This window comes from Malus sylvestris, chromosome 11 (genome assembly GCF_916048215.2).
Source record: "Malus sylvestris chromosome 11, drMalSylv7.2, whole genome shotgun sequence".
Taxonomy (NCBI): Eukaryota; Viridiplantae; Streptophyta; class Magnoliopsida; order Rosales; family Rosaceae; genus Malus; species Malus sylvestris.
In genome coordinates this window covers 38474025-38490930 of record NC_062270.1, presented here as the reverse complement: position 1 = coordinate 38490930, position 16906 = coordinate 38474025, and the positions used below count along the sequence as shown (strand labels likewise).

Below are 16906 nucleotides of genomic sequence, written 5' to 3'. Positions count from 1 at the left end.
GAAAAATTATGCTAAATAAGGACCAAATAATAAAAATACACTCAATTTAATAAACAATGGACCTACACAATTTGACAAAAATTTAAGGTAATTTCATCATTTCATTTTTATTTAATGAAGATTTTTTACGGAAAAACCAAAATGATTGATGGTAGACAAACTCAGAGATCACTTCTACTGATTTTAAATCTGAGAGATCAAAGTGAAGAATTATATAAATCTCAAAAACAATTTTGGCTAAAAAGCCTTAAAAGATCTGTAGTTAGTAGGGCGGTGTCAATCATAAGCGAGGGTTGCCAACCTTGACTTGTGAAAAGTTATTGACTGAATTACTATCGAGTAGCTGGGTAAGACAGAATCGCAACTAAACACACTTTTCTACTCCAACCATCAATTATGGTTGTCTTTTACTTTCCTTTTTAATTCGCCCAAGTTCACCCACTTCACTCAAATCTTTCTGTTTAACTCTTTTCTTGATCTCTTAAGCTGACCTGAATTGTCTGCCCTCCTCCATTTCATCTCCTTCTATTTCTGTGGTTATGGTTAAGCCACGTCAACATTTTATATTGATTTTTATAGAAATAATAAGACCAAAAGCAATGGGAATATAAAATGTTGACATAGCTTAACCGTGACCACAAAATAAGAAGGATGAGAAGCGTATGAGATCGAGAGGACAGACAATCCAAGTTCCTCTCAAGCAACACTCGCTAGGACTTACCTACCAATAATGTAACTTAGACAAGAACCACCAAGCCTTTATACTTCGCCCAATCAAAGGAAAAAAAAAAGGTCCGAACCCGCCACCGACAATTAGTAGGTTTTCGTGGCAAGACGTACATGTCGTATGATAAAATATCTTGCACGACTCAGCTCCTTGATTAACCTAGATTTGGTTAAAATTTGGGAGAGTACCAACATTTCATGAAGCAAAAGTTAAAACACTTTCGGCATAAGTTGTTTTAAACATTCGATGAAACGAACGTTACCACATTGCTACATTATTTGTGTAGCACACGTTTGCTAAATGCGTTCCCATTGCAAAAACGAGGCTCTTGTTTTATGCAAACAATAACTCATAACCCCTCATCTGGCATGTGGTGATTAGAAATACTAATCCATTCTTTAGCGGATTTCGACTTTTGAGTTTAGTCTAAAATGCTTAGTTTTACCTCACCAATGCAAAATCCAGTACTACTTAAATGTAATCAGTTGTATGCTTTCTTTGATAAGGATAGTGATATTCACATGCTCATTTTTACTTCTGACATACCATGTGGCCTAAGCTTTTGTCTTCGCAACATTAAAGGTCAGTAAATAATTAACATGGTACATCTATCCCACATGACTAGCTAGGCTTTAGATGAAAGTTTTGGAACGTTCTTGACTTTGTTTTTACTACATTTCACACTCTATTTCTTAATACAATATTTTAAAAAATAAAAGTCAAAAGGGTACATTTTATAATCAAAATACAGAGAGAAATGATGGATGAAGAAGCTTAAATGAAGAATTATGAGGGAACTATAGAAGAATTATATAAGGAAGAAAACACAATGAAAATTAAAATCAAAATCAAAATTTTAAATAAAATTTTATTTTCATTGATTCATCTTTGTTTCTTTCTGTTTCTCCTATTTAGCTTCTTCACCTATCCCTTTTTGTTCTATGTACTTTTCTCAAATCTTGAACAAAAAAAAAAAAAAATACAAATCCAAAGTTGAAAACTGAATAGTTATGACTGGCCATAAATTAATTAGCCTCATTTAGTTCACCCACTTTTTCTTTGACGTGGGAGATAAAGGAACAACGTTGTTATTCTCAGAAAGAGATTTCGGTTAAGCGACATATATAACAACTATAATGATCAAGTATTGTAATTACTGCTCGTCATTTATAAGAACTCTTATTTACAATTGAAAATAAACACAACTAAATGATAATACTAATTAGACGAAGGTTTAGATTGCGGAAAACTAATTTTTTTATTAATACTTAAATTACCTATTAACAAAACCTTCTTTAAAAGAGATGAACAGATTAAATCAACCCTATCAACAAAACTAAAGAAAAATAATCAAAATAAAAGTTATAGGCAATATCGTAAATAAACACAAAATAATTTTACTTTTTTTTTTCAAAGCTCACAACTAGGTAAACATATCATTTCTCTCAAATAAACTAAACTTTTTTGTAATGAAATAATTATTTAGAAACAGTCACTAAATATATAAGGGAAATTTTATTTGAACTCATCTAACCTCTTTCTACACCCAACTTACTATCTTCATCCATATTGTTTTTTTATTAAAGAATTAATATCTCTTTAAACCCAAATTTATTACCTAAACTATCCTCTCAAACCCAATTCAAAATGTAAAATTATCTTTACACCCATTCCCTTTATAATTGCATATGTCGTATAGGACTAGCATTTCCATGGTTGCTTTTTTTCTTTCTGCTACCACAACCCATCCATGGACTTGGGATCCAAGAGATCATTCCATAGACTTGAATTTTCCAAGAGAATGTTAAGCAAGCTCCAGTTCAGTCATTTTTAAATCGAGCATTTTCATGTACTTTTTAAAAAAACTTTGAAGTGACATAGGGTTGAGTGTTTTGCTGCTATGTTAATAAACAAATAAACAAATTGGAGCTATTTCAACTAAAAAATGTGCAAGACATGTCACCCGCTAGTTCATGGTTAAGGTTGAGCAATCTTTATTTGCACCAAGAATCAAGTTTGATGTCTTTGCAGTACTAATAAAAAATCCTTGCATTGGTGTTTTGGGGCGCATACAGACGACAGAGAAAAATAAATACAATATAATATAAAAAGTATGAAATTTAATCCAAAGAAGAAGCAAATAAACAAAATATCCATAAATCGAGTCATACCTTAATTGGAGGATTAAAAACTTCAAAATCACCATCCATCAATAGAAAAACTTGTTTTTCTCTATCATAGCTATTAGGGTTTTTGTCGGAATGAACATAGGATAAACAAAGGGTGATGCTAGGGTTTAATTATAGTACGTGGATCTACTGATAAATTTGATTTTTATTAATAATTTCATTTTGTACAATAAGATAAAACAGACAATTAAAATTTAAAATTTAAAATAGGTGTAAAAAGTGATTAGATGAGTTTAAATAAAATTTCTCATATATAATCAATATTTTCAACGACGACAAATCGTTTGAAGGTTGTTATCAACAATGTAATGAAATAGCCATATGGTCAAAATCTTTAATTATAATTCACATATCGTACAGTCTTGCATAATATCTGCACAGCCAATCACTTCTAAGAGAAAACAATCTGTCAATTTGAAAGGCGGGGGCGGGGGGTGGAGGTTTGGGTTTGGCCCAATTATGTGAGTAGGCCCTGTGGGGTTTGCTTGTTTGTTAGCCCTCGAATAAGTGAATAGTGGGGCCCAACAAAATAAAATACGGACGTGGCTATAGTGAGTGGGTGGGGCCCACTGAGAGTAACGGGCAGCGATAAGTTTTTGGATTCTTTCTTCCACTGTTGCACGTCCCACCAGTGACGACGTACAACCGCTCCCAACTCCTTTGCCGTTGGCTACGTAAACGTTAAACCTGTGTGGGCCTTCGACTGAAGATAAGATGTGGGGTCCTGCTTTCTTTTTTTTTTCTTTTTTTTTTTAATTTCAACATTTCTCGGTGTTAGAATGGATCCGGCTTCTCTGCCATTCCAGTTCCCATACACTCCAATTCCTTCTATTTTGTGCGATTACGATTAAGTCACGTCAATATTTTATATTAATTTTTTTATAGACATAATAAGACAAAAAATAATAGTGATATAAAATGTTGACGTGGCTTAACCGTGACCACAAAAATAAGAGGGGATGAGAGTGTATGGGAACTGAGGCAGAGAAGCCAGGTTCGTGTAAGAATAACCATGTCATACTACAGGTCAATCATAATTACGTATCGATTTCATAATTTTTAATAGTAGTTAAATTTAAAATTTACTGCTTACAAGGTGAAAAATGATTGTGCTATGTACTTGCTCTCCAACTAACAGTCTCACCAATCTTCAGCTTGCCGTTATCCTCATCGGCGATGGAGAGGTGGACTTCTTGGAAGTTATCATATCATCGCATGAAAGTCGCCGGAGGCGAGCATCTCATCACATATTTGCATCTCTACTGCTGTCATCCTCATCAGTGGTAGAAATGCAATGGGCAAACTTGTTGGATGTGATCATATCGTTTGGATGTGATCATATCGTCGTAAAAGATTATGTAAGAATATCGCTAGACCGTACTATTGCATTGCTACCACCATCATCTTTATTAGTGGTAGAAATACAACGAGCAAACTCGTCGGTTGTGATCACATTGTCGTAGAAGATTACCTAAGAATATTACTAGACCGTAGATTTATCTTTCACTACACAAAAAAACAAATCAATCTCAGGTAAATCGTGGGCCCCACTATGGAGCCGGGTCCAACATTAAGGCCTAAGTTTTGGGTTTCAGTCAAAAAGTGGGCTCCACAGAGATGAAATGTCCAAGAGAGAAATGGGAAACAAAATCATTATGATTTGTATGAGTGGATTTTAATATTTTGCTTTGCTCAACAGCTTACGTCTTTTCCGAGTTGACACAACAAATAAGAAAGCAAAGAAAATGCTCTTTATGCCCAAAAAAGTTACCCTATCTTACTATTTACTACATCACATCTTTATCCTCGAGGTAATATTTAGTAACGGGTATTAATCTTGGTCACCCTGTTGCCTATTGATTGCATAGCTTTTGAATAAAATGTAAACGAGAGAATCTCCTGCACAATTGAAACTATTTACCCTTTTTGTATGTAGTACTCATCGTATGAGTCGGTTGACAAATCGTGACATAAAACTTAGCATCAAAGTAGATCTTATCGTGTAACACATTTCTTACTACAATTCTAAAGCATATGTCATCTTTACGAAACATAAGGTTGATAATGCTTTGGTCTCACATCGAATCAATAGTTAGGAATGGGCACTCTTTAGTCTACGATTACTTGAAACACGAAAGGTTTTTTCAGTGACATTAACCATATATACTTATAAACAATGAATGATTCAGGATTTGAATCTTGGAGTGTCCTAATGTTAAATATAAGTTTTTAGATAGAAATAGAACCCGAAGCGCACAATTTTTTTTTTCCAGTTTATTAAGAGAGGCATTTTGACGAACAGTTGGTGGGCTCATTGTTGTCAATCAAATCATGTGTGCACATATGTCAACTGATATCGACATATGCCAAAACAGTTTAATGAATAATATAGAGAGAACTTGTTGAGCACTTGATAAGCACAGAAAATACCCGTACCAAACATCCGCCCTTGACTATAAATCTTGCTCTTCGCTTATAGTGATCATTTCAAACACGATCCTACTTGATGAGAGATGTTGACGTAGATTTTTCCCATAGCATAACTCCCATCGTTCAATGATATGGAAGGGGTAGGTGGCAATACGTAAATGTAGCACACGCGAGGCATCGTCCAAAATGTAGTGATGGATAACAAACCGATTGAGATATCTTGATCGATGGGGGTAAAACTTGAGAGAGGAAATGATCCCACGATTGCAATCAAACAAGTTTTGAGTCACTTTCACCATTGCCAAGCACCACTAACATGTCTTCAAACAAGATGACGTTGTCAGTCAATTATTTTTTTGGGCAACCCTCAATTCTAGAGAGAGCAAGAAAGAAAGATAAATGCAATACATAATTGATCTATTGACTTTGCTCAATTCCTCAAGGCAATGATTTTCTTTTCATGCATAAGATAGGATTGTACTGTTGGCACAAAGCAAAAATTATATTATATTTTACATGCTCATTCGATTAAGAATTTGAGAGATTTTAATGAATTTATAAATTCATGAATTTTTAAGGAGTTTAATTGATCTGTAGCGATTCCATGTAAAATTTTGATTCAATTCCCTCGAAATCTCATGGGGAGATGTGAGATTTGTGAATGCTTAATTTACACTACGAAATCTCTCAAATTTCCTTAAATTTCTCAACTTTTTCAAATTCTCTAAAATCAAATTATAATTGAATACACTTAAACTTCTTTAAAATTTTAATTGAATACACCCAAATTTCTAAGGATTTTAATAAACTATTTAAAAATCCTGATTGAATACATATTGAATTTCAGAGAATCTTTAAAATCATAATTGAATACTCCTAAATCCATTAAAAGAATTAAAATCCCTCAAAATCTCAATTGAATACACCTCTTTAGCTAATTTATGGAGTTTCAGATTTCGTATATTGCATCTTTGCATTTCTAAAATTATTTCAATTTATGCCTTTTATAATTTGATTGTATAATCATATGTGAGATTGTTAATGTGACATATGTACGACCCGTTTATGTAAATTATTTTAATTTATGAATTGTTACGTCATCAATTTATCGATGACCAGACAATCAAACAATTAAATGACATAAAGTGAGTGATTTTAAAATCTAATGATGCAGTGCTAGAAAATTAAAACCTCGATAAACTTAAAAGGAGGACAATATAGTTATGCAAAAAGAAAAAAAAAATTTGTTGGATTAAGTAGATAATTAATTTACCAAGACATGATTATGTGATCCCTTCTGGTGTCTTCCATTTGTTTTTAGGTGATGATTTGTCATTACCATGTGGAAGGTGAGAAATGAAAGAGGGCAATGAAGTGCAAAAATGGGGTCCAAATTTTGTCTTTTAATGACGTTATGCATTAGGATAATCAATCACCTTTGATTAATTAAGATAATCAACTTTCTGCGTAAGGATATGCTTGTGGGGTTTATTAAGATGATAATTACAAAATGTTCATAACACCTGGTGGATTTGTCTTATGTATTGTGATTGTGAAGACCTAATTAGTTGTCGAAATGCACAACCACTTAACTAAACCGTCTTAGGATAAGAGACTCTTTCCTAATCCTAAGAGATAATCACTAACCTAATTGCTAGTCATGAAAAGAAACTTGCATGTCACACACGAAATAGAGACATATATAAGGGTGATGACACCACTTCGTAACAGGAAAGTTAATTTCATCTGCATCGTAATCACCTTCAAAATAAATTTTTATTTTTTATTTTTTTCAAAAGAGAATCAGCTTGTGCCTTCGCAAAGCTAGTCCACCTTTCCAGAAGCGGATAAGGCTCACAGAGGCAATTCAACTTCCTCCTGATCATCATTATGTGATTCACCAGCGCCATAAATCTAATACAAGAGATGTCTTGTGGAATACGGACCTGAAGGGGACACCCCGTAGTGGTCACACATGAAGATAATAATTCGTTCATTTCCTGAAGTGGGTCCATATTCTGGATGTTGCAGGTAGTAGGCCATACCACCAAGGATCTACCATGCTGCAGACAAAATTTAAGGCATCGGAACTGTTCAAGAAAACTTCGGTTGGGGTCCCCGATCACATCATATGCGAGTTTACTTTCACAAAACCATGAGCCCCGTGTTCGGTTTCTACGATCCACAGTGGTTTCAGATGGTGCGAGTGCAGCCTACCGAAAAATCTCTCCAAAACTCGACCAAGCAACAATTATTGAAGGTTAAAACTTGAAAGCAATCACTTGAATACAAACCTGCTCAAAATACTTGTCTGCTCAAGTTGATCGCAACTTGCAAAGGCACAGATTTTCTAATATCTCAAAACAATACAATCATTTTCTTACAAAGATACGTAAAAACAATCACTAGGGTTACACAAGCTAAGAGTAATACAAGTAGTTCACATTAGGGCTTCTCAAAACCGGTTTCCGGAGGAGCTTTTGACGTTTTAGGAATCCCATCACTGCTTGAGTTTCTTATCGTTTCTGGTTCTCTTTCTAAACTCTCGTTTCTCCGTTGAGTACTGCTTTTTTATTAACAAATTGCTCATGGATGTTTTCAAAGCCTCAGCAGCTGTCAAGAAAAAGTTTTCGTCAAAGGACACTCTTCCCTGCAACTTCTCGAGCAATTTCTCACCTCCGGGGATCTCATTGTCTTTCAAAACAATTGATCCGTGCTCAACTGAATCAGGAGTGCTTTCCTTAAAGCCAGAGATAACCTTGACACGGGCCACACAAGGGTATTGAGAATCATGCAAGTTAGAGGCACCGGTTACCATCCACAATAATCCTGACGATGAGCTAGTTCCCAAACTTGTCGGAATAAAGGCATCCCCCTCGATAGAAACCACCTGTTCGAATCACACCAAATACAAATGTCTACTTTATGTGCATGTCTTGGTATAGATCTTCAGCAATTTAGCTCCGAGGAGCTATATTTCATGCTAATTTAATTAGGTAGTTAACACTTAGGATAAAGGGGTTAACAGGAAGGACAAATGATCAAAATCAATGGTAATGTCAGGCAAGATGAAAAGAAATTTTGTGAATGAATTCAACTACAGCTGCTTGATAACAGGTCAAAGTGTAGTTTTATACGGATGCATTCTTACAGTTCAAATTACTTGACTAATCGAGGTCCTTACCTTGGCCACATGGAGTGTTTGCGCAGAAGGATCACAGCTCAACAATATTATTCCTTGCAAACTACAATGGAATACCAAATGAGGATAAAGACAATGAAATAAACAGACAACCGCACAACGAAAAAATAGACACAAAATCCAACAGATAGGAACTTGCCTTTGAACAGCCACTGCAACAAGGGTGCTATCTGGGATGGTGCACAAATCGGTAACGGCCCCATAGCACTCTTCTATTCCCTTGGATTCTAAAAGTCCTGCCTTCAGAATGAAATCAAGTAAAAAGCATGCCAACAGAAAATTACAAGACTATCATACTGCTAGTAAGTATCAGCTAGAGAAATAGGAAAATTTTAGAACAAAGAGGAGGAAACTTAGAACTATTGAAGTACCTTTTCCCTAATATCACAAGTGTTTAGGAGAGATCCCGAAGAAATATCCCATAGACGAACCTGAAAACTCAACGTGGATCAATTACTCTACCGTACACAAGATGCATGCAGAAGAAATTCAAAGACCAAGTGTTACTATGATTACTTACCGTCGAATCACCACTTCCAGAGACAAGAAACCCCTGGAGGCATTCCTGAGTGCAAACAAAGGCAAGGCATGAAACAAACCTGCCAATAGATGCAAAAAAGTGAAGATAAGTGAAAGTTTAGTTGCAAGAAGATTTCCTAAACATGTTTTATGTCGAATTGCTAAACTTAATAAGAAACACCAAGGCCTGTCTATTTAATTTTGAGTTCACTGCATGTTTTGTGCATATCGAGTTGAAGTTTAAAGGAAATCCCTGACTAAGAACATAGCAAGTACAATTGTTTGCATAAAGCTTGTTCATTATCGATATAGTTTGTCTGCTGTCTTATAACAGAATAAATAGCCACCCACTCTGTATGACCAAGGGAGAAACTTTGTATCTCGTGAGCTCCATCTAAAGGCTTATTGGGAAACACTGTAACCTGCCATAAGAAAAATCATGTAAACTATATGCAAATGTAGCTATCAGATTACTGAAAGGGTTGTAATGCTGGATTACTCGAATTTTGAAATCCCGGTCAGCACTAACAAAAAACCGTCCATCTGGTGAAAATTCCTGCCAAAATTACAATGTTAATTACTACTCATCTCATGAATATCTGGTGGTCATAGAAACAATGTCCACCTACAATATAAGAAGAACCATTAGTATTTACGTGAGAGTAAGAAACAAATAAATCCTGAGCAGCAGAAAATAAATCACCAGGCTTGTTATGATGCTACAATAGTGAGAAAGCAGTGGTGCTGCCTTCATATTAACGGAAGCTTGATTTCCATCAGACACATCCACATCCACAACCCAAACAACCCCAAACTTGTCAGCAAAACAAACATAGGAACCGTCACTGCTTATGGCAACTGCACTCACTCTTTTCTCCGAGCACCTATAAAAAGATAAGCGGAAATAATATCGTATGATTTCGATGATATGATCCTCAAAACGACTCATAAGGGTACAAATGTCATGGGAGTTTCAAACAACTTACACAGTGGTAATGCAGCGCCAAGATTCAGTCGACCATATCTTGACGGTTTTATCATCACCAGCCGACACAAATAGCTTCCCGTCTGCTCCGTAGCGAATGGCTCTTATCGAATCCTTATGAAGAGAACTACCAGAATCATCTACCAAAGAAACCGCACAACCCCCACTGTCAAACAAACATCAGATTAAGCAGTTATTTTGCTAAAATTGATTAATTTCCTCATAAAATCACATAAAAACAGCTAATTAAGTATTAAATTACAACAAGAAACTGAATTTACAACTTCCAATTTTCCTGACAAATTACTCAAATCCAAAGATAGCATAAAGTTCAAAACTTGACCAAAACTGACACTCTGTTCTACATGTACAATTCAAAATACAAAGGGACCGACGCCGTTTCAATCTTCAGGGACTCACAGTTGAATCGTATTGCATTTCAATGGGGCCAATTTTTAGAATCCAAAGGAACAATGCACAGAGACAAAGGGAAATAACTTACAGGAGGTCGAAGACACGGAGGTCCGACCCGACTGCTACTGCGACGGAGCTATGGGTGGGGTGGACGGCAATTAAGGCTGGGGCCACCTCAGAATCCTTGTTGGTCTCACCGTTTTCCATCGGAGTGTCCTCCATTGTTGCTCAGAGACGGCTCTGGTTGGCGCTCGTCCTCTTCAGGGTTTTGAGTTTCGACACCAAAATTGGGGTTTATCTTTTGGGTTCGTAGAAAGCCTATCTAATTGTATTTGGGCCCAATGGCCCATTAAAATAACGGGTTTGAAGTAGTGATTGAAACTACGTTAAAAGTGTTTTCTAATAACCAAAAGTATTTCGGATAAGCGGTTGCAATTAGATTATTTCTGAGAGGTTAAAAGTGTTTTCTAATAACCAAAAATATTTCCGATAAGCGGTTTTAGAGAAGCAAATGAAGTTTTGATTAATTATATTCACATTTTTAATAATAAAAGCAACAAAAGAAACACTTTAGTAGAACAATTGCTCTAGTGTGGAAGAAATTTTCAGTATGACGGAAACACGGTCCTTGATACACCAAGTATTAAATACTGGTTGGGAACTTATTTTTTCAAGTTTTCAACCAATTATATTATTACACTAAATGTACCGAGCCGCGTTCCCAACGCACTAAAAAAATCTCTCTTTGACACAAAGCGAGGCCAATGTGGAGTCAGACAAGACCATAATTACAGTCCCCTTCGTGCTAATGTAAGAGTTGGTCTACTATTGAAGCGGTTAAGGTGTCTCTACCCCTATTTTTCTCGTTTTTGTAGTACAACTTAATGTCCTCGGTTCACCAATGCTTGGTGGTTCAAGTGGTAATGAGCTTGTTTCCCTTAAGCAAGGTCTTGAGTTCAAGCCTTGTGAATGGAGAAGCCAACAATGGGAGAGCTTGCCCTCCGAATGGGGTCTGACCCAGCTCAAGGGATCAGTACTTGCCTACGTGCGGGAAACTCCCTAGATTCATCCAAAAACGTCCTTGGTTTGATTGGCATCACGTTGGATCAGCGTATCATAATTATATAATCAAACAAACTAGGAAAATGGATTGATATGATTTTTTTATATATATAGATCACATTCTATAAATGACTTGTTGAACAACACAGGTTGCCCCATCAAATAAACATGAATGAAAGAAATTTATATAAGAAGCAGAGAGAGACATACAAGAAGATTATGAAGGAAGAAGAAAACAAGTGCTTGGTCCATGAGATCGTTCGTTCATATAATTCTTGTACCACTGAACTGTCGCCTCTTCCACCGGCGCTTCGGCCTAACTTCGGATATAAGAGTTCCGAGGGGAGCACAAGCCGATGATCGTATTGTGACACAAGGCCGACCGACGATAACAAAAAGGCAGCTGGCATAAGGCCAATTCCTTCTAGCAGGAACGAAACAACAAAAAGGCAGCTGGCATAACGCCAATTCCTTCTAGCAGGAACGAAAACACAACAACAAATGGCGACCAGAACAAATGAGACCTAAATTCTCAACTGTGCACAACCATAAACGCTTCCTTTGCACCGTGTCATTGGAGCAGCCTGGCGCCGAGTTGGTCTTTCATCTCCGATCGTGAGAACATCAACGTCTGATATTTGCTTGATTTCCGAGGTCCCATGTTCAGAGAGAATCACCCCACCAATCACATAAATTTCATCTCCTAGTCCAGCCATTGCAAACCCAACTCTGCCACTGAACTCAGAAGCCGAAACCAATACCTTTGATGATTCTCTGTCTTGTCTGGAGATTACTCCATGGCTCATCACATAGAGTGCATCCTTAATGACTGTCATTGGACCCTGTTGCCAACCATAATCCTCTACCGTCCATTGACGCCCAACATTGTCGAAGACTTGCACCGTTGATAAACCCCTGTGCAAGACATACATCTTTTCTCCAATCACTATCCCCGAGCATACTGAATTATGAGATAAATGCAGATCAGGAATTGGAGCCCACACATCTTTGTTAGGGTCATACATTTCTGCTAGAGAGATTGATTTCCGGCAGCTGGTTAAACCCCCTGCAACAACAATCTTTCCACCTAAAACACAGCATGCAAACATTGCACGAGGAACAAGCATAGATGCACGTGGAGTCCATTGCCTGGTTACAGGATCGTATGACCAAACCTCACTGGTTGAAAAGGTACCATGGTCACCAGTCTGTGGGTCAACAGCATCACTGCCACCACCAAGAACAAACAGTTTTCCAGCAGTAAAGACAGTGCCGAAGTTGGAAAGGTTTTTTATTTTAGAGGGGAGAACAGGAAGTGTAATCCAAAGGTCTCGACGAGGGTCATATAGTTGCCATAGATTATCGGGTTCATTAGCAGACACGCATAATAGATCCTCACATGAGCCAACTTCCTGTCGAACTCTAAAAAGTTCAGTGCTATGAATGGCAGCTTGCCAGGAACGAGAAACAAGCTCCAACTTGGGATGGAGATAGAAGGGAACCCATGCAAGGCACCTAAGGGCAACAGCGTCAGGGAGACCTTCTATCAGTTGTTCAGACATAATAATCACAGTTCATCTGTTTCAGTTGATCCTTCACTGCTGACTGTTGCCACTCTAGGGCAGCACCGCAAAACAACCTGAAACATCAAAATATGAGGTTATGCCGAGAAGAGAATATCGATTTCGAATTTTCAAAATCAAAGTTTCAATGACAGTGTATTAAGATCAAAGAAGGTGCACAATAAAGGTCACTGTATTTTCTATCAAACTTCATAAGTAATCCGCAAATAAATGCCACAAATTGCAACAAAAACTTCTAACAAAACCTCAACATGAGAAATCACCTTGTCAATTGTGTTGCAAATTTCAAGGCCCTTATGTGCATGTACTGCTACGAAAGATAATCACAGTGTAACATAATCTCAAAAAGTGAAATGGGTCTGATTCTCAATCACCAACGTTATCATCAAGCCCCTCATTTACTAAAAGCATCTATCATCCTCATGATACTGCTAAAACATCCTAAAGGACCTTTACATTTGTATCCTGCAGTGCATAAATGACAGCATGAAGACCATAAAACGTTTGTTAAGTTTCAAAATGTCGAAACATAATGTACTTCATTCAAACGCAAGCTATCATGTAAATTAAATGTTGTAGATATGGAAAAACAAAATAATATAAGGTAAAACAAATTCTGCACAAATCATGATAAGAAAACGAATGCCAACATCAGAAATCTCAGCCACTGAGATTTGTTACCGTGCTGATATTGTGATATAGCAAAAAATAGCTGCATGAGAGTATGACTGCTCTCTGTTACTTACTGGTTTTAGTGCGACGTAAGCAAAACAATTCTCTTCTCTATGCAGAAATTCCTACAAAAACAAAATGAAAGTTAAGAAATTTGAACTTTGAGATATAATAGCTTGTATAAACGATGTTCAAAACAAGAAATCTAACAAGTAATAAAAGATATCTCACAGTACGAGACTACTCGCATTCTAACACATCAGAAAACTCATAGCTTTCAATTAAACTAGTTGTCGGTCCGAAAATTCTCGAGCATTCAAGCATACACCACTGTCAGCTATGGCATAACTATTTGGATTAGGGTGGATTCACACACTAAACGAAAATGCATCGGTGCAAAACCCGTTAACCTTGTAAGAGACCTTTGTTATCAATTCCAAATGAGAAACTAAAATGCTCAAACAAGAAATGAGGCAATAGGTAATTAAAAATTTCCAACAGACCACACCATTTAAAGCATGATCCGGGCCTCATGCAACAAAATTGGTATGAACTCACATGCATTACTACCTATGCAACAAAAGCATGAAACTTTTGTTTCAACTTTCAACCCAAAAAACAGAACCAATCAAATTCGTTCACCAATTGATGCACAAAGCACACAACTTTGAAACTCAATCCGTACTATTACACCAAAATTCTTGACCTTTAACACGAAACCCACCTCCAATTCCACATAACAAAAACTGGGCAAACAATGATTTCAACTCCAACTAAAAATCTATCACAATTCACCAAAAATTATGGTAAAAATTTCAAATTACAACTGAAACAACTCTAATCACATATCAAAATTTGTTTTTCCTTGCCCATAAGAGAGAGGCAGAAAGAGAGGGAGAGGGAGGGAGAGAGAGAGAGAGAGAGAGAGAGAGTGGATGTACCTGTACACGGGGACCGGGTGAAGAACACAAAGATTTGTGCTTTTGCTGCTCAAACTTCTAGAGGGGGAGAGAGAGAGAGAGAGAGAGAGGGTAGCGTTTGGTTTTCTAGGCTGAGAGGAGGACTTTTAAGAGCTCAAGGAAAACGCCGCGTTACAAAATCCAATGTTATTTGTGCGTGCTGTTTGCTTGTAAGGTAACGCGAGATAATTCGATCGTTACAGCGACGGATTGGAAAATTGGGGAACTTCTTGGGATTATCCTCTTTCACTTAACCCTAAGAACTGAATAAAATAAAGGATATTCTTAAATTCCTAGTTGGTTCCTCTTTGCTTCCCCCATTTCCTTCGCGCTTTGCCATGGCATTTTTGTTATTTTTGGTTCGTCTTAGGTTGAAACGTGCATGGCACACTCTTGCGAAATCTCACCGAAATGAGAAAAATTTAGGTAATGACATAAAACTACGTTATTCGGGCCAAGTTTTGTCAAAAAGTATGAGGCTTCTTGTATTTTTGTTTTCCTCAAATTTTATGTCGGTCCAATCGACTTGATGATGATCTCACTAAATTTGAGAATTGCTTCAGTAAAGTAATCTTATTGATCGTTTTCTATATCTAAAAAAAAGGCTAATATGTATGTACAAATAAGAGTAATAGGGTCAAACATATCACTTTAAAGTTAAGTATCATTTAAAAAAAGAAGACTAATATGCACAAATAAATCGGTCATAGATTTAACGTAGCCATAAAATTCAAAAACACTAATCGGGCAATAAATCGTATATAAATTACAATTTGGTTTTTTTTTATCATTCTTATATTTTTATATCGAAGAATTCGTGTTACATTGTAGTTATATTTTTAATAAACAAAAAATGACATATCTTAATGAATCATATTTTTAGTTGGCATGTCCATTGTTTTAAATTGAGATTTAGCATCTTTTTCTGTCCTTTCCAAAATATTTCCGAATTTTATGTGATCTTTTGTGGAGGCATATTCCATACATTCTGCAGAATGAGTAATTTGTAGGACTTTTCTTCCAAAAGATTAATTAGAAAAAATGGTACCTATAGCAATATACCTTGCCGTGTGGAAGGTTAGATGCATTGATGTTTTGACTCCAGAATAGAGCCTTCCTTCCTTGGCATAGGGGGCACGGTGGCGGTATGTGTGCTGCGTGTAAATGAAGCAATTTGACAGACCTACAAAAGTGCTTTTACGAAAAGTTCTTTTATACAAGAACATTTTTATATTTTAATTTTGGATTAATTTACTTAAGGAACACGGTTTGGTCAAAGCTCATGATTTTGTTGTTGATATGGTTGTTCTTTCAGCTTCATCGTATATAATTATATATGTTCATATTGTTGAAATCGAGATTTGACTTCATTTGGAGGCTTCTTCGGAGTACCACCGTTTTAGTGGTGACAAGTTAATTAATCTGTTTTGTTGTTTTGGTACAAGCAATGATTTTTGTACTTGGTTTGTATCGTCCATGGAAAAGTAGCAAACTCAGTGGCTGTTTTATTTCAATTCAATAAGGAGATAATATGTGAGTGAAGTACCAACTCATGTAAGGATTTATAAGAGGTTATAGTTATTTTTTATTTTGTCAAATGGCTTTATGGTAAAATTTCAACTTTCTTTATGGTAGCAAGTTTGCCACATGTGAAGCTCAAAGGCTACACGTGCTTTACGTCACCTGTTTATGTTGTCTACGTGTTAGGCTTGAAAATTCGTCACACGTGAGGTGGGTATGTGAAAATGTGAGGACAAAGTCCCACATTGATGAGGGACCAAACCATGCAAGGGCTTACAATTAAGGGGTCCCACATCGGTGAGAGATCAAACTATGCATGGTTCATGTGTGACGAATTTTCAAACTTAACATGTAGACAACACAAATGGAATAACGTGGAGCATGTGTGACTATTAGGCTTCACATATGGGGCAACCTGTTCTGATACCACCAAGAGAGTTGGAGGTTACACCATAAACCAATTGGCAATATAAAAAGTAGCACAACCTCTTATAAGTTTTTGCATGATAGAATCTCAATTTTCTTCAAGATAATCAATCATCTCGGACGAGAAGCAATAAATTATATAACCGCAATTATTTTTTTTTTATGTTTTTTGACAGAAACGGTAGTAGAACTTCATTCAAAAACCAAAAGGATCCGA

At 36.4% G+C, this 16906-nt stretch overlaps 2 protein-coding genes across 3 annotated transcripts; both read right to left on the bottom strand.

The window, feature by feature from the left end:
- Positions 1-7653: 7653 nt before the first annotated feature.
- On the bottom strand, positions 7654-10757 carry LOC126590958 (uncharacterized). Its single transcript, XM_050256479.1, has 10 exons — positions 10555-10757; positions 10054-10218; positions 9771-9951; positions 9567-9623; positions 9419-9489; positions 9069-9147; positions 8920-8979; positions 8688-8788; positions 8531-8591; positions 7654-8236 (listed from the first exon to the last, which is right to left on the bottom strand). The coding sequence occupies exons 1-10, from the start codon at positions 10686-10688 to the stop codon at positions 7847-7849; spliced, it is 1299 nt and encodes a 432-aa protein (XP_050112436.1). The 5' UTR covers positions 10689-10757; the 3' UTR covers positions 7654-7846.
- Positions 10758-11612: 855 nt separating this feature from the next.
- Positions 11613-14975, bottom strand: LOC126590960 (F-box/kelch-repeat protein SKIP30-like). Of its 2 annotated transcripts, XM_050256481.1 has the most exons (4): positions 14725-14975; positions 13858-13908; positions 13375-13576; positions 11613-13167 (listed from the first exon to the last, which is right to left on the bottom strand). In XM_050256481.1, the coding sequence occupies exon 4, from the start codon at positions 13088-13090 to the stop codon at positions 12053-12055; it is 1038 nt and encodes a 345-aa protein (XP_050112438.1). In that variant the 5' UTR covers positions 13091-13167; positions 13375-13576; positions 13858-13908; positions 14725-14975; the 3' UTR covers positions 11613-12052. The 2 variants fall into 2 exon arrangements, with proteins under 2 accessions (XP_050112438.1, XP_050112437.1); XM_050256480.1 differs by lacking the exon at positions 13375-13576.
- Between the last annotated feature and the right edge of the window lie 1931 nt (positions 14976-16906).

Coding starts and splice junctions, on each gene's coding strand:
- LOC126590958 (XM_050256479.1), bottom strand. CDS start 10,688: ATGGAGGACACTCCGATGGAAAACGGTGAGACCAACAAGGATTCTGAG. Junction 9,490..9,566: donor ACCGGGATTTCAAAATTCGA/GTAATCCAGCAT, acceptor TTCTTATGGCAG/GTTACAGTGTTTCCCAATAA. Junction 8,789..8,919: donor CTTGTGATATTAGGGAAAAG/GTACTTCAATAG, acceptor TTCATTCTGAAG/GCAGGACTTTTAGAATCCAA.
- LOC126590960 (XM_050256481.1), bottom strand. CDS start 13,090: ATGTCTGAACAACTGATAGAAGGTCTCCCTGACGCTGTTGCCCTTAGG.